The following is a 15,803-nucleotide window of genomic DNA, read 5'->3' on the forward strand; positions in this document are numbered from 1 at the left end:
AACCTGACGTATCACCACTGCGGCGTGAAGTCAGCTGGCCCACAGCTGAATCCTGTCTCCAGGCAGTTATGAGCCAGTCATTTCATCCTCAGTTTCCCTGCCTGGAAAGCTGGGCTACTACATACAACAGGCCCTGCTCCACAGAGCTTTGCCAATATTAGAGGAGGTCCCTGCCTGGCACACAGGAAGTGATGGTTAAGTCTGCTGTCACTGGAGCAGCAATGGAAGACACATCCGGTCTTCCACAGCTAGGCCTTACGTCTTTGCATCACTGGGGATGGCTGACTGAGCAGGGTGGCGAGACCGTGATAGATGGCTCCTTGTTTCGCTACCTCCAGTGTCACCACGGAACTTGTTCTTGTCATGAGCTCTGCGGCCCTAGGAAGAGAGTGGCACAAACATACAGGAAATGAAACACAGTGCTGCTCTGTCCCCACGGGTGCCTGCGACCAGGCAATGGGCAGCGCAGCCTACAGCCTCCTCTGCTGCTCTGAGCAATGGTTCTGCCCTTCAGCCAGACTCCCTACTGCCTATTGCTTTCCTAATTAACGACGCACACATCTCCTATGATCACATTCAGAACAAGAAGAGGACAGAAATTTCAGGAGGTGTTCAGAATTTGTTTTAAAACTTCAAAGAAACTGCTCCAGACTAAAACACGTATTTATATTTTGCTAACAAATGAAACGTCATGCACATTAAGAGTTTTACACTTAAAAAAGGTAAAGAGTAAGGGCATAGGTTTTTGGCATTATTTTTCGTCTTCCAATTGCAAACTGTAAGGTGAGCGATCCCTAAACATGCTAAAATCACGCTTAAAACAAAGAAATGAATGATACCTTTCTTGAGAGAGTCCTACAAGACTTCGTCCATCCACACTGAGGAGCTGGTCACCGGCAGCGAGGCGGCCGTCCTGGGCCCAGCACCAAGAGGCAGAGGCATGTGTCCGGGGTGGGACAGCAAAAGGAGGAAGGGAGGAGGAAAGGCAACAGTCAGTACCCTTCGCGTTTGTTTGTTTGTAGCCAACAGTGTGTCTTGTTTTGTACCGGAAAGTGCCAGTGGATGTCTCATGTTATTTTTTAAATAGAAGATACACCGAGAATTGACCTCTTCAAAAAACGATACTAACCACATCTGCAGCACCTCCTTTCACAACAGACTTGACATAGATTCCAAGTTTATCTTGACCAGCACCCTAAGCAAAAACAAAATAAGAAACACTGCAGTGAAGGTACAGTAAGGAATACAATCCTCACAGAAGTAAAACAAAACTAAAAAAATAAAACATGTACATAGATAACGGTAACAGAAGTCCTGGTTCTTGTTTTTACAAGAAAATTAGAAATATAAAAACTGTATTAATAGAATTAACAGTCTACGTGGTAAATATAAAGAAACTAACAGGAAACACACCCATTTTGCATTTCCAAATTAAGAAAAATGACTCCTGAGAAATCAGTCAATTATTAACAAATCAGCTGATCAGAAGACTAACCCTGACTGAGTCCCAAAGGTAATTTAAGGTCAGTCCTGAACATTCACAGGGTCAGTGAACTAAAAAATACCCTCATGATATATACTGTTCAACACTTTCACACAAAGGCAACTGGCTACAGGACTTCCGCGTTCCACATTTACCTGTATCTCCTTGTTCTGTTCACACCTGTAGTTCACAATTTATACAGAAAGACACTTCTTGTGGCCAACAAGAGACACTCATGTGGCCAGAGCAGGTCGGGCAGAAAGGACTCTGCTTGGGTTCAGGTGGAGGGGCACGAGTTGTAACCCTAAATAAACACTGAAGCCACACAGAATGGCACCAGCTTCCTACATGTCACCTCATGGAAGGACACGGAGCTTCAGGGAGACAGAGGTAAGTCACACATACAACCGTTTTACAGAAGGACCAACGCTTACTCGGACATTACAACTAGAACGTAAAAGCCAAAGTTTCGGATAATTTACTGGCGCATCATCCGCATGAAATCTCACGTGGATTATTTACTGCCAACACTCTCCAAATGAGTATCTCTCTCTTATGTCACAAGTACTTCACCAGCTGTGAAATACTGTGTCATAAAAGCAAAAATATAAGACTGTGTCAGACAAAGTTATAAAGACAATGACTTCAACAAATGACTTAACTGCAACAAACGTTCTACAGCACTCGAACTACACCATTTCCACTTATAAGCCTTCCTTTTCCCTGTAACTAACAGCACAGGTTTACAGAGAACAGTGTGACGGGCCAGCACAGCTGAGACCTCCCCGCTCTGCCCTTTGGGAAAACCCAGCGTGTCACTGTTTTGTGAGCCTGAAGGCGTGTATTACATGCCTCATTCAGAAACCAGTATAAAATGTCTCAGTCTAACAAAACAGCTGACAGGGAGGCAGGCAGCGTGTTTCAGACTTCCTGGGGTTACACGATCTGGGGTTGAGTTTCTAGAAGTTCTCTAGTTGCCCCAATCCAGCTCCTGACCCTCTGCCAAGGTGTTCTGACGTGCTCACCAGTGTCCTTCTGTGGCTGTCTATACACCCACAGCCACATGTCACCTGTGGGCGAACTCCTGCCCAGGCCAAGACCCCAACGCCGACCAGATGCCCCTTAGAAACCACCCAGCATGTCCAACACAACCCACAGCCAAGTGTAACCTGGGATCCTTTCGCCATAACATTAAAAACAAAAACAAAAAACAAACAAACAAAAACATTATTGGGACAGTTGGCAAAGTTTGTACTTTTTTGTATTTTTGAAATTCCACAATAAAAAAATATATAGTAGGCACTTAATAAATGGCAACTTTCTGAATTTTAGCACATCATTTAACGAAAGAGCAATAAACACACCTCTGTACCTGACTTCACTCAGACCAATTCTGGGTTTCCTTGAACCTCGGGACCTGACACACACTATGGGAAATTACTTCTGATACAAGCCCCACTGCTCCCATCTGTTAGAATGGGGATTCCTGCACACACAATCTAATTCGATGATTTTTTAAAAACATATTTACACAATCTATGATAACCGCTTAATCCAACAACTCAGCTCTTTAAATGACGATTTCACTCATTCTGCAAATACTCCCTAAGTGTCTATGCTGTCTTAAGCTCTGTGCATCCATCAATGAACAAGACAGACCAAACACTCCCGCCCTCGTGGAGCTTATATTCTACAGCAGTTTTCTTCATAGGTGTCAAATAATAATTCTGACTGGGGCACTTAGAATGCCTCTTCCTCTTTTTCTGCCAATGCTACATGACACTTGTAGCTAGTCCCGTCAGATTTCTACTAAAGGTTCTAAAGTACAGTTACTGTCCTTCTGCTCTCTGTCTGATATAAAAGCAATGCTCACTGAGTTTCAGAATACAGTACCCCCCTTGCTCCCAGCGGTTTCAGTTCCCCATGGTCAATCTAGATCTGAAATATTAAGTGGAAAATTCCAGAAATACACGTGTTAAAAGTTTTAAACTGTGCGGCTCTGAGTGGCGCAAGCAATGAAATCTTGCGCAGTCGCGCTCCGTCTCACCTGGGATGTAACTCATCCCATCGTGCACGTCCCCGTACTGTACGTGCTCCCCGCCCGTGAGTCGCTTAGCCGCTGCTGCTGTCAGGTAGGTTGTAAGAGAGAGACCACATTCACATAACTTACCCTGAGTGCACTGTTGTATTTTATTAGTCATTGTTGTTCATTTCTCACGGTGTCTAACTTACAAACTTTACCATGGGGGGATGTACAGGAAAACACAGTGTGCACAGGGTTCGGTACTGTCTGCGGTTTCAGGCATCCGCTGGGGGTCTTGTTATGTCACCCCTGTGAATAAGGGGGGGGGTGTGACTGCACCAGATTTTAGTGTGAATGAGCACTTACCTACATTTTCACTCAGCATTAGGTTTTGTTAATGTAATACTGTCCTTGTAAATTAGACAATAAAAATCGTCCTTCTAATAAGAGAATCAATTACTAACCATCTTCGACAAGAAAAACGTCTAGTAATAATACTAGTAATAGTGCATTTAGTGACACTGACATAAACAATAAAACACCAAACATACACTTTAAAACAATAAATCAAGCTCTCCTTCCCCATTTCTAGTATGTTTTATAACATTACTATTAATAAAGAAAAAAAAATCTCATTTATTTAGACTAACTGTAACAACAGGACTTTAAAATCACACAATCGAGTGATATAAGAAAATGAGAAAAAGTCTCTTTTGCTTCTCCCCAATAAACCAAGACCCTGCACACACACTCTGTGGTGCACGTCAGTCACTTTTGTTGCTGTTTTCACTCTAGGCAGATGTCTCTGTCCCACAGCCACCACAAACCGGCTTCACTGGATTATTACTTGGTGTTTTCAACCAGGGCTCATCTACCTGAGGAGAACGACTGCACCCTATGAGCCCACAAGCACCCACAGCCTAATACATAAGCTTCAAGTCAGGAGACGCCAGGAGAACTGCAGGTGTTGGAATAACCTGACGTCCTACACCACTTGTACACAGGTGAGTTACTGTACTTGTACCACACGCCATGTCAAATGGAATATGCCTACGTAGACTGTTTACGTAAACCCATCTCGTAATATAGGTATTTGACAGCATCACTACCACCACGACTTTAAACAGCAGAAGTTGACATTATCAATTTCGAAAATTTCTGGCCCCAAATGGACACCCTCCTTGGGCCGGCTCGGCCAGCTCCCTCGGTCCCCCGGCCTGAGGAAGCGCCCCCCACCCCAACCAACCCAGTGCCCGGCCCACGGCTTCCAGCTGCCTGCTGTCTAGAAAGGCAGCAGCCCCCTGCACATCCGTCGGCTCCCTGCACCAAGTTCAGGTTTAAGCCTCTCACAACACTTTGCTCGATCCACGTCCCGCGTCATGGCGCCCACTCTGTCCTGTTCCCATGTTCTTGCATTTGTTTATGCTGTTCTCTCTGTATGGCTTTCTGATGCAATGTTTGCCCAACTCCTTTTATCATCCGGTTCCCAGGCTCACCTGCCAGAACCTGCTAACCCCCTCACCTTCCCAACGTCAGACAAGATGTAATCTCTTCCTCACTGAAGTTCCCATGGGATTGTCCTGGTTCCCCTGAATGGTCGGGTCCTCTGTCCTGGATTCCAGCTACTTGGACAGAGGCGCCTCCCCCCAACTGCCTCCCATCCCAGAGCAGCCCCCTCACCCAGCCTCAGCCTCGTAAAGCTGCTACAATGTGGTCAAGTTCCTATTTTAGAAACCTACGGTGAGGAAGTCCGGAATGTTAAGGAATTCCTTAGCAGGTTAGGAAGCAGCTGCTCTATCCATTACATATGAGCTGGTAACACAACACTGATGACATTGTAAGGCTACTAGTTTGAAAAATTAGAAACCCTAAGCATTTTTGACGATGGGACCGAACGTGTTGTTGTTTTAGGAGAGGGACACTCCAGTCCATTCCTGTCAGGTGATGGATGATTAGAAAGGCATAGTATTGAATAGATATTTGCTCACGTGATGGGGATTTATTTATCTAAATTCTACGTTACAATCCCTTCTTTTAATCCCTAGTGAATTCAGGTTGTAAGCAGCATATCTGCTTGTCACAAAGGGAGGTCTTCATCAGAGGAAATATGAGTTCATGCTATTAGAAACCTCAATTCAGAAGACCCATTAGTGTCTAAAAGGTCTATTTAAGGCTCGTCATAAAAATTAATCAAAAGTCATCAACAAGGCATCATGAAATATGGTATTTAAAAAAACACTCTTGGTGGAGGTGGGTGATGCAAAGTAAAGAATCTGGATCTAGAATATTCTGAGAGGCACCCAAACTTTGGTTGGCCCTGAGTCTTCCAAATGTGGTCTCGGCCTGTACCACGTCCCCAAGAACCGTTCTCTCCTTCATAGACTGCTCTGCTCCGTTTCTGGGAAGATGCTGGCAGCCCACGGCCATTTTCCTTCCTGTGGACACACGTCCTTCCTGCAGAATGGCTGCCTCTATAGCAATGCCCTTCCCTCCTACACTCTGGTTCCCCCACCTCTGCTTATTCGAATCCTGTCTATACTTCATGTGCAGCTCAGTTAAGAACTGGCCATAAAAATTTGTAAATATGACTTGTACAAAGAAATTATAGTCACAGTGGTAATTATTTTAGGAAAACAAAGTTACAGATGAATACCTGGAGATGAAAGAACCAGGAGGAACTTCTAACTACTGTGTGTGTGCGCCTCTCAAATCAATATGGGTAGTTACTTTCAACCCAAACTCCACAACCTCTAACCAACTCAAAGGCGATGCCGTGTCTCCATCTGGCCACAGCAGCCTTGGGCTGAACGCCCACCTGGCTGGGTGAGCAAAGACAAGAACGCTCTCTTCATCTCTGCCCTCCACGCTGGGAACGGGCCGGGCAGACTACCATCCGACTGGCCATTGTTAATTCCTTAGCATTACGGAGCTTCCTGCTACCTGCCCAACTTCGTGTGAATAAAAATACAAATGTTACAGACTATGATAAAAAAAGTGTATGAAATAAAATTTATAAGTTCAGAAATATTAAACCACTTGTGTCTTATTTCTAAGCAATAACACACAAACTAATCTAGACTGAACTGAAAGAAAATTAAAATAATTCCTTTAGTTCCTGTTTTATTTATATACACACACATATATATATACACAGAGGCTGACACACAGTTAATTTTATGGTAATTCTAGAATTACCATAAGGAAAATGGGGTCCAGAGTTATAACTTTTTGCTGCTACATGTCAATGTATCCATCTGTCACTCAAAGAATATAAACATGAGCTATGTGAGCACTGACCAAAAGCCAATTACAGAATATAATTTCCAGATGTTGGTGAAGCTGTACCAGTGTGCTGTCCGATTCGACAGCCACTAGGCCCCATGCGGCTGCCACACCTCTGCAGTGTGGCCGGTCCCAATGGAAACGGGTAGCAGGTATGAGACACGCTCAGATTCTAAAGACTTAGTACGGAAAAAGAATCTAAAAGATCTTGTTAACAAATTATACGGACTACTTACTGAAATCCTAACATTTTGGATATAATGTGTAAAATAAAACAATTAAAACTGACCTCACTGTTTCAACTTTTTCTTAAGGTAGCTAACAGATAATTTAGAATTACCTATGTGGCCCACACATTGTGTTTCCATTGGACAGTACTCTGTAAAACTATAGGGTCTTCACAGTACGGACGTTATAGTAACCACAGATGCTAGTAGTAATAAACAGGGCAGATAACTGGGTAAAAACAGGATCTTAGTATAGTATATGCCAACATTATACACCCTGATTGCCAAACACAGGAAGAGTACCCACAACTATTAAAATAGAGAACACAATATAGTAAATGAATGTATAAAATACATTCTAAATTCTAAATAATTTTAAGAATTACCTGACTAAAGGTACCTCAACCGGTATTTGAAAAACTTATTATTGTATTTTTAGTGTATTTGTGAGTTGCAAAATTAAAAGAATAAGCATAACCATTCAGAATTTGCCATTCTTCATTTAACCAATCAAATTCCTTTTTAAAAAGGATCTTCTGGAAAGCATATGTGTTCCAAAGGCATTAGGAATGATGGATTTCGCTACCTACATCTCTGAAACGTAATGAGACTTAAGCATGAGAGGACCACGGCAGCAAAGCACCCAAACTGCATGGTTTGCCTTTTATGCCCTTCCGCCTCGTCGCAGACAATTAGAGAACAATGACCAGACGCACGAGTACATCAGCCAGGTAGTGCAAAGAAGGCAGAGCTCTAGGTCCTCAGTCCTCAAAACAAGCAACTACAACGAAGTAACAGATCGCTACGTGTGTGATATCAACTGTGAAATGCACCTTGAAACTGCTTTGCTTTCCTATGACAGTAAAGGAAGAGGGTTTGAGAAGAGAACTTGCGAAGGAGGTGGGACGGAGGAGGTGAGAGATCAAGGGCAGAGCGAGAAGAGGGTGAAGGAGCAAAGCTGGGTCTTGAATTTCCTTGTAAGAAAGGTACCAAGAGAACGGCAGTCGGTTAACACAGAAGTTCCCCAACAGAATGCCAGAAGGCACAGGTCCAACGCAGCTGCTGGACATTCATCCCACTTTCCCTAGAACCGAGAAAGAGACACGTACCTATCAGTTGCTTCACGTATCGGATGAAAAATGCTACAAGGAAAAGGCTGCCCAAATGCCTCGTTTCCTCTAATTCTTCCAACGCACCTTCTGGGAAGGCTTCAAAGGACAGGTACGCTCACCTCCCTGCTGCACAGCCAGACACAATCAGGAGCCTCAATCAGAAGGAACCTATGCTTCCAACATGCCAGTGGCAAACTGAGTGAGTGTGGGAGTAGATGATTAACAACATAAAAACATCATTAAAATACAATCCAAAAAAAAAAAGGCAGCAGGAGGAAAAAAGATATGCCAGCCAAAGCAGCATGAATTCATGGCTATTGTTCTCAGGCCGGGAAGCCCAGTCTGGACTGGCTGGGTTTCCAACAATCAGAGGGCTGGGATGACCTCAGCGCCCAGGAATACGGACAACTCGTCAGGCGCCCAGCCCCATGCTCTGCCCACTGCTCCTTTCTCAGGGCTTGACATGGCACATCTAGTCAGACAAGCAGTTCTGACCCATTAACCAGCAAAATTCAGACCAGAGTTTACCAACCACTGAAAAGCTCCCTCTTTTGGGTAGGGACGCCTTCATTCTGAAACGATCGGTTTTCGGTTTGAAAACTCCTTCTGGACCCACACCCTGCCCTCGGCGGTGTGGAAGGACAGGCCCGTGCACGACGGGGCAGCGCTGTGGACAAGTCCCAGCCTGATCTCTCTCTGTGAGCTGGGCTCTAGGCCCCGCTCTGTGGGTGTTTCCTCTTTGCATAAAATGCGAAACCAGAGGCATCACAGCTTCAGCTTTCCCTCCTCCACAACAAAGTGAAGGAAAATGAACCAGAAAGGAGAGTCTTCGGTTGGGTCCCACGGACGGCAGAGGAGGCAAACGTGCTGTGTGGGTGGGGTTCATCTGGCCAAAGGTGCAGAGCTTTCCTGAGCTTCTCAAAGGGACCTGTGACTCGAAGGAGCAAGAGCCCAAGGCTGGCCCCGGGCACCTGTGCACCCAGCGCACAGCAGTGTGCCCTGTACGTGCCTGGCGCTGAGCCCTGAGCCGACGGACCCTACAAATACCAAGGCTTCCTGAGGATCCCACCGTGTGAAACAACCGCTCTGCTTTAGAGCAGTAACACTTAAATGTTCCTGTCATGTGGTTTTAATATTGTAATTGAACTCAATCTAGAAATTAGAACTTAGGCCGTTATTATAAAACAGGTAAAAAAGTATTCTTTTATATAATATGCTATTTTGCTTTTAGAACTAAAACATAAAATACTGCTTTCAAATTCATAAGCAACGGCCGCGCGTGGCAGGCACTAGTTTTACAACTCCATACGGAAAGCTATTTCTGGCATTTCCAAGGCAGAAACACGGCGCACTTTGGAACTGATTTTAAAAAGGAACCAAGAATTTTCCGACCTCATTTCTTTAACTAGGTCTTTCCCACACGGTCACAGTCAGGACACTCAAGAACAGACACGAGTGAAGGTCTCAGATTCAAGGCACTAAATGACAGTCATGTAAGGAACATTCCTCCAACAGTGAGAGGCGGTGTGTTAATAAACACTGTGTCAGCCTCTCCTTTTTAAGGCGCAGGAATCTTATTTTGTGTTTAAGCTAACAAGATTTAAAAAACTTAAAATCAATATATAGTCTAAAAGCACAAACTAAAACTATCTTTAAGATACTACTGAATTAGCTGTTCATTTATAAATAAAATAGTAAAACAGTTAAGTACTTCTAAAAGTTGTTTGATGTTTACATTTAGAAAATGGGTTTTAGAAAAAATGAGTTTTAGAGAAAACCTACAGTAAAAACCACCTAATGTAGCCAAAACAAAATTACATCATGGATTTTCTTGTACATGTCGTCAGTAAATTATATAGCTGCAGTTACAATTACTTGAAGCAATTTTCACCATATTATAACTAGCCAGATTAAATGTATGTTTTTTTCTTGTACAAAAAGTATGTAGGAGACTTGTATTTTTACGAACCTTAAGAACTGGCAGCATTAAAACAAAAAGCAACTAACATCTGGGTGTGTAATTACAAGCAACATTAAAAGGTTGCTTCACGAGTAAGCTAATTAGTGACAGGTTTCAACAAGCTCCGGTGGGAGAAAAACATTCTTTAAAGATCAGTCAGCATGAGCACACCCGCATCCCAACAGCCCCTCAGGAAACTCACCACGGGCTCTGCTCTCCCCACAACGGAGAACCACATTGGGTCCCTACAACAGCTTCTCAACCTGGAAACACAACTGTCTACTTCTCTCAGCTGCAACAGCAACCAACACGCTGGCCTTGCAAAACTTGGGCCACAGTTCCAAGCGGGAAGCAGTGACACTTGTGGCCTTATCAGCACGAATGAGAAGCATGCAACATTCAGACTCTTACGTAACCAGTCAGCTCTGATTTCTGTTCACTTGGTACTTTATTCAACTTTAGAAAGAGCTAGAAAAATGAGGAGGGAACTGTTTGTATTTTAAAACTCCAAATTAAACAGGAAGCGTCGCGTTGGCCCACAGATAAGTAAGAAGTGGCACACTGAACCCCTAAAGCAATGTTTGGGGGAGGGAACAGCACACCCACACTGCCCCGAGCCCTCTGGCTTTCCCAGGACGGAACCGCAGTGTGCAGGGGCGGCAGAGGACTCAACGGCCAGTGTCCAGGCTCGCGGCGGCTAAGCCACTCACTAATTAGCCAAAAACACAGACTGGGCCAGATACAAAGACCACCAGAGCTTCTAGAAAAAACAAAACACACAGACACTAAGGTTACTGGGGCACAACTCAGCTACAGAGGCTGATTGGCTGTTGCAGGAAAGAACACAATACGCGGTGACATTAACCAGAACAAGTGACAGACGCGATCACCGACTCCCAGGCTGAGGACGCTTCCCGGGGCTCCCTCACCTGACACTGAGGTCAGCACATTGCCCTGGCCGTACCGCCGGCCTGGAGATGTGAAGTGGCCTGCTCCGCTCTGAGGTCCCGAGGGCAGGAGCTCAGGCACCCCACATCAAGAGGCAAGTGACCCCCGTCTCAGCCACGTGAGCAGCAGACCTGCAGCCAGCAGACCGCAGGCTCTGAGTTCTGTCCTCCAGAGCAGCTCTCTGCGACCCCACATCGCATCTGCGGCTCCCAGCCGGAGTCCCACACTCGCCTACCTAGCGAGACAGGCAGCGGATCGCACACGTATCCGTCGTGCTCAAGCCGGACGCTGCCTGTCACACTGCCATTGTCCCCTGCACCCCCCGTCCTACTCCAGTGAGCACTGGGTATGCCCAGCTGCGCACACAGCATCTGGCTGCGTGTGGCTATTTCTCTTTCACCCACTATAGCCAGTTCATCAAGCAACCTGGAAGCTGTTGCTCAACAAAGGTGCACCAGTGCCTACAATGACCAGAAACGGGAGCCCTGCAGCAGAGCACAAGACGGGGTGTCTGCTGGTCAGCGTCACGTTACCCCACAACAAAGCGACCTCCAGCTGCTGACTTGACTGCACGCCACTTCCACTGCCCCACGGAGCCTGTCACCATTTGGAAAGCAGGACCAGCTTCTCTCTAACTACCCCACTGGGCGCCCTGAGCGTGCCCCTGAGCCCCTCCAGCCCTGCCGGAACCCCATGCAGGGCAGCACTCGAGCACAGGGGGCCCCATCGGAGCCCATGCACGCTGCCGACCTCCCTCACAGCTCCATCGGGGCTTCCGGGCAGCAAGTAACTGACAGCGGCTGCAGTGTTCGTGGGTCGGTGTGACTGGGACACAGCCACTCCCCTTCGCCCACAGCTGCCCTGTGGCTGCTTTCCCACTCCGACTGCACAACCACGCAGTGGGGCAGAGACCGACCAGCTCACGAACAGCACAGACCTGCTCCCGCTGCCCTCAGTGCACCTCAAGGGGCACCCCCTTCCTGCGCCCCACCACAGCTGCAGCCTCTCCACGGCCCCTCAGCCACCATCTTACCTGGTTCGTACCTGCTTCCCCTTCAAGGTGCAGCTTCGAGGCCTCTCGGCAGGGAGGCCGTGCTGCCCGGCCCGGCACAGCAGAGCACAGGCCACCAGCAAAGATCCCTCAGAGTGACCCCTCCCAGGTCACTCGCTCATTCCCACTTGCAGCCTTGTCCCCGAGGGACCAACAGTGGCTGCTGCATGTCGACATTCTCGGTGGGAGAAGAAAACCTGACAGCCACACGGGTACTTAGTCCTGTTAAATGCAGGTACAAGCTGATGAGTTAACCACCTGTGGACTGAATCTGCAATGTCTCTTCAAACATTCTTGCTTTTCTTCTAGTTTTAAATGTACATATTGGTCACTGTAGAAAATATCTGCAAGACCAGACGCCAAAACAGAAGGAAGATCCCTGACACATTACGTTAGAGGATGCCACCCTCTCGTTTAGAAAAGGAGACGCGGGTCTTGCACCCTGGAAAGGAGGGAGCCACTCTCCACCTCTGCTGGGGGCCGGCGGCACTGGGTGTTGAGAGGCGGGAGAAACAGAGTGGGCGCTCCTTCTTGTGGGTTCTCTGCTTTCTGGGGGGCCCTGTTCTGGGGGCAGCCTGTGGAGGGCCACTGCTATGGGAGCGACAGGGGGAGGGCGGCAGGAGCGCGCTGAATTCAGAAAGCACGCATTAGCAGGCCCAGTGTAGACACCCACATCCTCACGCTTCCCAACCCAGCTGTGGTCCGCAGAAAAGTTCATCCTTTGATTTACATCTGCCTAACTCCCTGTGTCGCTACGACTCCCCCTGAAGCCCCAATTCTATAATCCTGTATGCCAATTAGAAATACTGTTATTTTCTAGTTTTTTTCTACAAATCTCTTAAATGTATTAGCGTAAGAAACAAACAAACAAAAAAAACCCTAGAGATTTAAAGACTCAAAAGTGAAATTATACTCTACTTTCACACAACATTCTCTTCCGGAATAAATGTCCCTTTAGCAATTAGCTGCTACTTTCAAACATCTCAGTACATGTAACAAAGATCTAGTCTTATGAAGGCAGCGTAACCCGAACCGCAGTGTCCTCCTAAACTGTGGGAACCAGGCCTGGGTGCCACTGACTGCTCACCCCAAACCGCGTGTGGGACAGCAAGGATCCAGTCACCTATCTTCCCACGACTGACACGGAGGACTCCTTTCCTCCCACGCTCCCTGTGAATGCAGATGCGAGGAGAACACGCAGTAGCTTGGAGCTGCACAGGAGAGGAGCCGGTGGCAGAGGGGACCGTTTGGGAACTGCACACACGAGCACGGACAGGTGTGTGGCCAGCAGCCACGTGGGTGGACAAAGGCCGGCGGAAGCAGTTCAATGAGCACAGGTTTGGTGAAGGCTGAGGAGTCCAGCTCCCCTGGGCCTGACCAGACCACAGCAGTGACACGGTGCTGCCCGGCAGGCCTCCCGGGGCACAGCTGGCACTCCGCGGCCTCAGCCTGTGCAGCGAAGCAGACAGCACACACACCCGCAGTGCTGGCCAGGCGCCTCCATGCAGCGACCTCCTGGGGGGCCCGGCTGAAGCACTGTCCCCACTCTCACTTGGCCTAGTTCACTGCTTCCGCTGCCGGGTCCACAGAAAGGTTCAGGGCTCCTCCTGGCGGCCAGAGGGCTCTCCCTGCTGCTGGCCATCTGACCATCACACCCGGGGGACGGCACAGTGCCCTTTTCTTTTGCCTCTTGCCTGCAGTGGCAGGAAAGTGAATACAGCTTGACTGTGACTTTCAGTTTGTCTCCTTGTCCTATTTGCCCACAAATACCTGGCAGCTGGACAAGGCCAGCGAGAAAGGGCAGGGGAGTGCCCAGTGGGCCTCAGGCGGTAGGTGGCATGTGTCCTTTAGACATCAGAACATGAGCAAAAGGGTCAAAGACATTTAACCTAAATCAGACTGGAATCTACAGAAAACAGGTAGTTTTGTATTAAGACAGACTACTTATCTAAGCTAGAAAAGATGGAGACACTGGTAAATGGTAGCAGCCAGTAAGATGAGTATTTAAAATTTTATATATATATATATATATATATATATTATATGTACATATATGTAAACTAACAGACACATCGGAAAACAGGAGGTTAAGTTTTTCCTGTGTACCTGAGTGTGATGGGGTAGTTTTCATCCTAGTCTTTTTTATCCTGAAAATGGGCATTTGGTTCACTTTTAAGCAAAGAGCAAGAGTCCACAGCTGACACCTTCCCATTCACACCTGCAAATAGTGAGCTCTGAGTCCATTAGATACAAGAGTCTGGCAATACAGCCACAAGCGTGAGCCTTCTCAGGAGGAGGAAGCAGGAATCCTGGACTGAGCTGGGCTGAGGCTCTGGACCCACCATCCAGCCGACCTGGGGTGACCCCAGTGACATGGTGCTTCAGAACCAGATGACCGCCCTGGACAGGGTGTCTTCCAGCTGGGTCCTAAATGGAATCCCACCTTTAGTGCCAGGTGCTTGTAAATCACCCTACATGCCACACCACTCCCAGGTACGGCTTCCTAAAGTGTCATCATGTCCCCTTTAGTTCCGGACCCTTCACTGTTCTGTGCTGCCTACAGCATAAGCTACAAACTCTCGACCTGTCAATCCAGACGCTTTACAATGAGTTACGCACCACTTCTTACTCAACTTTGCCTCTGGTGCAGGGCTGAGTGGTCCGAACACACATGCGCTGTACATACGTATACTTCTGTCCTTCCTGTTACCCCAACATCCCCTTAGTCCTTTTTGTCCAAGGCTCTGATGCCAAGGCTGGCTGAAATGCCACGTCCTTCCTGGCGCCCTCTGCAAGTGGAGGGCCAGCAGTCGGCCCTGTCGGAAGCACACAGCCCAGGTAAAGCAGGCGGTTTCCGAAACTCCCCTGCATACCCAGCGGACGGAGTGCCTGGTGGTCAGAGCCAGAAAGCTGCCGGTGACAAGGTGCCCAGTGAGTGCACTGTGCGGGAAAAGGGTATGTGACGCCCACTGGGACGTGGGGACAGGCCTCCCCCAGGCACTGATGGCAAGGTGCTTCTCCTCCAGCCTGAGCCCCCGAACCCCAGCGGCTCCCTCTCCAGGTCGCTCACGCTGGCTCCACCTTCTGGAGGGAGGTCCGCCCGCAGTGAGTGGCGCCCAAGCCGGGGCTTCACTCCTGCACCATCACCCCCCGCCCCAAACAACGCTGAATACACACTTCACCTGCAGGCAGCGACGTCCCCACACGCAGCCCCTGAGCCCAGGTTTAAAGGACGAAGTCTGAGCACGCTCACGCCTTGACTCTGTCCTACCTTTGCTGCGACGATGCTAAGGCCCATTCCATTTTGCTTTTTCAGGGTCACAGTGATTACTTCAGGTTCCTTCCTCAGCGGCTGAGCCTGAAGGATGAAACAAAGTTATACTTTACAGCTGAAATGGGGGTGCTTCTATGACACACGGTCACACAGCTCATGCTCCAGCTCGTCAGTCAGGTTCACTATGGTGGACGGGAGGGAAAGCAGGCGAGTGGGAGCGGAAATAGTACAACAGCCAATCAACACCGGTACTCTTCAGGTACGCATCTGGGAAGGGAACTATTGAGACTCTTGACTCAAGAATCTTAAACATGAATCTAGTTATAAATGCTATTGAAATGTTACTTGAAAAAGTTAATGTATAAAACAAAACTAAACTTCCATGACTATCCAGTTACAAAACCCAAACATAAAGACAAAATGAAATTTTTACTTTATTACCT

General features: G+C 47.5%; 1 protein-coding gene across 29 annotated transcripts in view; it reads right to left on the bottom strand.

Annotated features, from left to right (window-relative positions):
- AFDN (afadin, adherens junction formation factor) overlaps positions 1-15,803 on the bottom strand; it is a 131,151-nt gene that overhangs the window by 23,168 nt on the left and 92,180 nt on the right. For 27 of the 29 annotated variants that reach the window (XM_074333844.2, XM_074333837.2, XM_088795003.1 and 24 more), the window contains 4 exons: positions 15,358-15,444; positions 1,130-1,195; positions 840-913; positions 260-378 (listed from right to left, as the gene is read on the bottom strand). In XM_074333844.2, the coding sequence (XP_074189945.2) occupies positions 260-378; positions 840-913; positions 1,130-1,195; positions 15,358-15,444 (346 nt within the window). Of the gene's footprint in view, positions 1-259; positions 379-839; positions 914-1,129; positions 1,196-10,289; positions 10,430-15,357; positions 15,445-15,803 lie in introns of those variants that run through there. The other 2 variants (XM_088795020.1, XM_088795019.1) reach the window with 1 other exon arrangement.

Source organism: Rhinolophus sinicus, chromosome 2 (assembly GCF_057876585.1).
Source record: "Rhinolophus sinicus isolate RSI-liver-muscle chromosome 2, RSI-T2T, whole genome shotgun sequence".
Lineage (NCBI taxonomy): Eukaryota > Metazoa > Chordata > Mammalia > Chiroptera > Rhinolophidae > Rhinolophus > Rhinolophus sinicus.